General features: G+C 40.9%; 1 protein-coding gene across 2 annotated transcripts; it reads left to right on the top strand.

Moving 5' to 3' along the window:
• The first annotated feature begins 434 nt into the window (after window positions 1-434).
• On the top strand, window positions 435-4006 carry LOC137828704 (Sec14p-like phosphatidylinositol transfer family protein). 2 transcript variants are annotated; one of them, XM_068635384.1, is made up of 7 exons: window positions 435-800; window positions 908-1025; window positions 1415-1503; window positions 1620-1666; window positions 1801-1889; window positions 2451-2584; window positions 3203-4006. In XM_068635384.1, the coding sequence occupies exons 1-7, from the start codon at window positions 702-704 to the stop codon at window positions 3839-3841; spliced, it is 1215 nt and encodes a 404-aa protein (XP_068491485.1). In that variant the 5' UTR covers window positions 435-701; the 3' UTR covers window positions 3842-4006. The 2 variants fall into 2 exon arrangements, with proteins under 2 accessions (XP_068491485.1, XP_090161545.1); XM_090305419.1 differs by lacking the exon at window positions 2451-2584 and having other exon boundaries at window positions 497-800.
• Window positions 4007-5041: the final 1035 nt, after the last annotated feature.

Here is a 5041-nt window from a genome sequence, read left to right as displayed (position 1 = left end):
TAAATGTAAGAGAGAAGGGTGAGTGTGAAATGATAATTTTCCATTTGATTTCTGTGAAACGATTTGATATCGATATCTCAGAAGTATGAATTTTTAAATTGTTTATTTGTCTTGTATCTCCTCCAAAATGATTTCACGTGCTTTTTAGCCAATTTTACCTTTCTTCTCTCTACTAGACTCTTCTTAAGCTTTCAACTTTTGGGCACATCCTTGGCAAAATATAAAAAACACTTAAGAAAATTGAAACTAGTTTAAGAACGCAAAGTCGGCGTTTTCCGTTACGAATCCTTGTCGGGGGCATCATTGCGGTGTTGAGTGGGGACCCATTTTGGGACATTGACTCAAAAACCACTGTGGACTCTCAAGGGTAACAAGTGTTGACGTTTTCAAAAAGCCTTTCTCGTATAAGTGTTTAATGTTTTCCCCCTTCCTGCGTAACGGCGTTATTTGCCGTCGTTTAGCTATAAATAAAGCCTCCAACTTCCTTCTTCGCATTACATTCATTCAATTCAACGTCCTCACTCACTCTCTCTCTCTGATATCAGCGACAATAACCCTGCTCTTTGCTTTATATTAATGGTTGCGTGAAGCAGAAGTTTGGAATAATAGTCGTTGTGTTCTCTACTCTCTAGCTTGCTACCTTCTTGGAGATTTGCTAATTATTGCAAACTTGTCACGTTTCTAAGTCAGTGTTTCTCGAAATGGGGAAGAAAACAGAGCTCGGAGATCACAAGGAGACAGCCAAAGTTGAAGCTGTTCTTGAGCTTCTCAGAAAACAAACCCCTCTTACTGTGAAGCAGGTTTTTTTTTCTTCCCTATACTCTTTCATAGGTTTTGTGGCTTAACATGATTTCAGGATAACTTAAATTGTGGTTATTTTGTTGGTGCTATTGTTGTTGTTGTGTAGGAGAAGTTTTGTAACTACGCTTGTGTGAAACGGTTTCTGAAAGCAAAAGGGGATAGTGTGAAAAAAGCTTCGAAGCAACTCAAGGCTTGTCTTGCCTGGAGAGAGAGTGTGATCACTGGTATATTCCGCAACAAGTTCTTTCTTCTTTTCTTCTTTTCTTCTTTCTCCTTCTAGCTCCTTCCCCACTTCATCTCCTTAATTCCTTTTTCTCGCAAAAGCTTTTTCCCGTTGTGAAAACAAGCCGACTTCTCTTTTTGTTTTCTCTTGCCAAAGAATCTTGCTTTTCCCTTCCTTTGAACCAAACAAACGTTAAAGTGAAACGCACCCCACTCTAGTAATCATTAGGTCACTCTCTTTTTCTTTCCTTCTCCGTATACCCCCACCCAAATAACACAGAAAAAATGAGTACTACTAGTACTTGTATTCTATTTTATTTTTAGTTTTCTTATTTTCGTTGAAACTTTGAATGTGAATACTGTTTTTCATTGATGGGATTTTGGAAAACAGATCACTTGATAGCGGATGATTTCTCAGCAGAACTGGCTGATGGGTTGGCCTATGTTGCTGGTCATGATGACGAATCCAGACCTGTTATGGTAATTTCATTACCCTTCTCTTCATTTTTTATTTGGGTTTGTGCCTTCGTTTTTATATTATTATTTTATTCTGTTACTGGAAATAAAACTTGTGATTTGAATTGGGGTGATAACAGATTTTTCGTTTGAAGCAAGACTATCAAAAGTTGCATTCCCAGAAAATGTAAGTTAGCAAACACCGAGATAAGAGTTTTTTAACCCTTTCATGATTTCATTTATGGTAGTGATTATTATAGCAGAAGCAAACTAAATAAACTGATGCTATTGTTATTGATTTTGTTTTTTGAAATCCTGAAGGTTCACTCGTTTGGTGGCCTTTACAATGGAGGTGGCGATTTCGACCATGCCAAAAAACGTAGAGCAATTTGTGGTGCTTTTTGACGCAAGTAAGTGCACATGGCTGCGTAAGCCAAATTTCCATAATGCCATTTTGAAACAATTATTGGTAAACAAACAAAAGAAGTAAAAGGGTGAAAGGAAATCAGAAGTGAACAGAAAAGATTGAGGGATCAGAACAATAAATGAGAGGGCAGGGATGATATGGAACTCTGTTGGGATCACCGGCAGGGCCTGAGGGACACACAGAAAGTGTCCGGAGTGCCCCTGGGGTGTCTCAGGCTCTAGGCTACAATTAATGGCCATGTTAGAAAGGGTATTATTGGGAATTGGAGTCATTATTGATATTCTCTACCCGAATTGGTCCATCTCAATCTTTAATGCTTCCTTAAATTATGCTATTGCCGTAGCACAAGGCTTCAGAGGAACAACCCATGATTCTCCTTTTTAGCTTTTGCCAGTACCCCCCTTTACCTTTTTTTCTCACCCCAACAATTTTATATTAAACAGTGAACACATTTTAAAAACAAGTTAACCCTAAGCTAATCTCAAGATTCAACACATCTGGGAAACATGTAAATAACAAGAGGTTGATTATTTGGTTGTTGCAGGCTTTTACAGATCAGCATCTGCTTTCATGAACCAATTGCTACCAGCACTGAAAATTGTGGCGGAGTACTACCCAGGAAGGCTATGCAAAGCCTTTGTCATAGACCCTCCCTCGCTTTTCGCTTACTTGTGGAAGGTAACCACAATTCAAAATCCTTACGTACCTAATTTTGGTAGTCTACCATGTACTGTTTACCAAGTGCCAGTTAAACTCAAACACTGTTCCACCACATTTTAGTTTGGTCTCGCTCTGATGTGTGTTGGTTGGGTATGTAATGCACCCTTTCTGGCATCATCATACCTTCAGATCATGCATGTTCTACTTTCTTTGACCACTACCAATGAATGGACCACTTCCCCTGATTTTTTGGTGGTCCACCCACTACCCCATGCCATACCATATCCAAACCAAGTCCATATAACTAAATTAAAAATGTGCCCCATGCACAAAAAGTACCGTCTTTCCCGTTACTATTCACCATTATCATAAATTCAAACGCACCACAATACCATATAGCTCGGCTACGTGTCATATCTCGTATTGAAATTGAAAACCAAAACCAAAACCTATTTTAGTTGTCTCGGTTAGATTCATAGGGTACGAGGGAACACTATACGTTGTTTTTGCTGGGATTGAAAAAGACGTGTGCCACTTATTTCTAGTTTTATTTAATTCAAATCAATTCTAATAATTAAATTACGGAATACCAATTATCGGGTGTGTGGTTTTGATGTTGGGTGCACTGTACTGCAGGGTGTTAGGCCGTTCGTGGAGCTATCATCGTGGACCACGGTTGTGTCATCGTTGGATTTCGAAGAATCGTTGGACTTCAACGACTTCGCGGCGTACCCGCGAGCCTCGTCCCTCCGATTCGATACCTCGAGCGTCAAATCAACGGCGAAGATAGGCTCCTGCTCCTCGTCACGCTTCTCCTTCACCGTGTCTCACCACCTGGACTCCTTGAAGCCATGGTACCTGAGTCTGACCGACACGTCAGCATCGAAAGTGGGACCCACGACTCCCTCGCCCGCGCTGATCTCGCCGCTGAACGCGCGCTCGCTCTCGTTCGCGTCGCCCGTCGCGAGGAACCCCCGCGGTCCCCCGGCCAGCAGGAAGGGCCTCTTCCCCTCCACCCCGCTGCCGCAGCGCGTGACGGCGCCACCTCGGACCTCGTTCCTGCAGTCGCCGGCGACGTTTTTCCGGCGAGAGAGCCACGCGAGCGTGAAGGGAGAGAGGTGCCGTGAATCGTTCTTGCCATTTGTGAAGTTCTACCGAAGACCGTACGACGAAATGGTTTACAGGTCGAAGATGCGGCCCCCACTCGGTGGCCTCATCTCCATTGTTTCCCCTCACATCAGAAGACGTCACGTTTCCGTTTCTCAGCGTTTCTAATATTTTAATTCCAAAAATCTAAACACCACCACACCCCAATCAACCCCTCTAATTTACCACTGCCATTTTCCCTTCACCTCAGTACATAGTATTAGTATATTTCAATGTATTAATTACTACTATTACCATCATTAAGTAGACATTGATTCGATTTTTGATCCCCAATTTCAATTTTCGAGTTCCCTCGTGCGTCAACTGTCCACACCTGGTGTTAGAATTTGAGCGTTTAAAGAGATGAATTAAAAGAATAAAAAACGACGACGTGCAAGGCGGGGTATGAAACGGCGTGCATCATATATGTTTCTTTTTTAGAGAGTCGTTTTTGGAAATTGCCTGGGAAGAAGGTAGCGTGGTCGAAACGGCGAACACCGAAATGCTCGTGGGTCTGAAATAGTGGTAGTAACAGTAATAGTACTGGTAATGGAATGAATGGGAAAGCGTTGAAAATGAAAAGAGGATGGTTTGTAATTTATTTGATTATTTAGTAGAATTTTGTAGTGAAGGGAATCATTTTGCGTGTACAAAGTTGGGTTGGACTTTGTTTGTTTATAATGAATAAAAGGAGGAAGGAGTTTGAAAAGTTTTGATGACAGTGTACGGTAAGTTTGTATTTTGTTGGCGGTTTGCAATAATAGTGGTATAGTATGTGTTGAGTTGGGTTGTACGTAGAATGGGAGTTGGTGGGAATATGTGTCGGGTTTGGTTGTGTGAGGGAGAAGTCAAAACTTGGTTGCAATGAGTAGAGTAGGAGTGGGCTTGCTCAGAGCTCACAGCTTCCACCTTCATGTGAGTGGTGTGTGAGTTCTGGAGCTAAGCAAAAGAGAAAAGAGCTTCGCATGCACCATTTAATGCATGCAGGTAGGTGTTGAGGGGGAAGGGCTACCACCTACCTACACCTAGCTGTTCTGCTACTGCTGCTGTTGCTTCAGACCCAAACCCAGAAAGACTCCTACAAACACATTCTTTAACCTATTTTAGCTTCATTCTTTCATTCAATTTCTTACTTCTAACATTTTTACTATTTTTCATAAAATAACACTTCACTATATTTAAATATATATTTTACAAATGATTTCTTTTCAATCATTATTATCACGTGCTTATATATGTCTTCTATTTTCTTTTTATTTCATGATTTCGTCACTGTTATATCTTTTAAAAAAATGGTACTTTAAAAGAAGAAAGTGTTTTAAACTAATA

This window comes from Phaseolus vulgaris, chromosome 7, assembly GCF_051622355.1.
Source record: "Phaseolus vulgaris cultivar YP4 chromosome 7, ASM5162235v1, whole genome shotgun sequence".
NCBI lineage: Eukaryota > Viridiplantae > Streptophyta > Magnoliopsida > Fabales > Fabaceae > Phaseolus > Phaseolus vulgaris.
This window is presented reverse-complemented; position numbering and strand designations above follow the sequence as displayed.

Excerpts from the sequence above, each read along its gene's own strand:
- LOC137828704 (XM_068635384.1), top strand. The coding sequence starts at position 702 with ATGGGGAAGAAAACAGAGCTCGGAGATCACAAGGAGACAGCCAAAGTT. Across the intron at positions 1,026-1,414 it reads GAGAGAGAGTGTGATCACTG|ATCACTTGATAGCGGATGAT; the intron begins GTATATTCCGCA and ends TTTGGAAAACAG. Across the intron at positions 1,667-1,800 it reads AAGTTGCATTCCCAGAAAAT|GTTCACTCGTTTGGTGGCCT; the intron begins GTAAGTTAGCAA and ends GAAATCCTGAAG.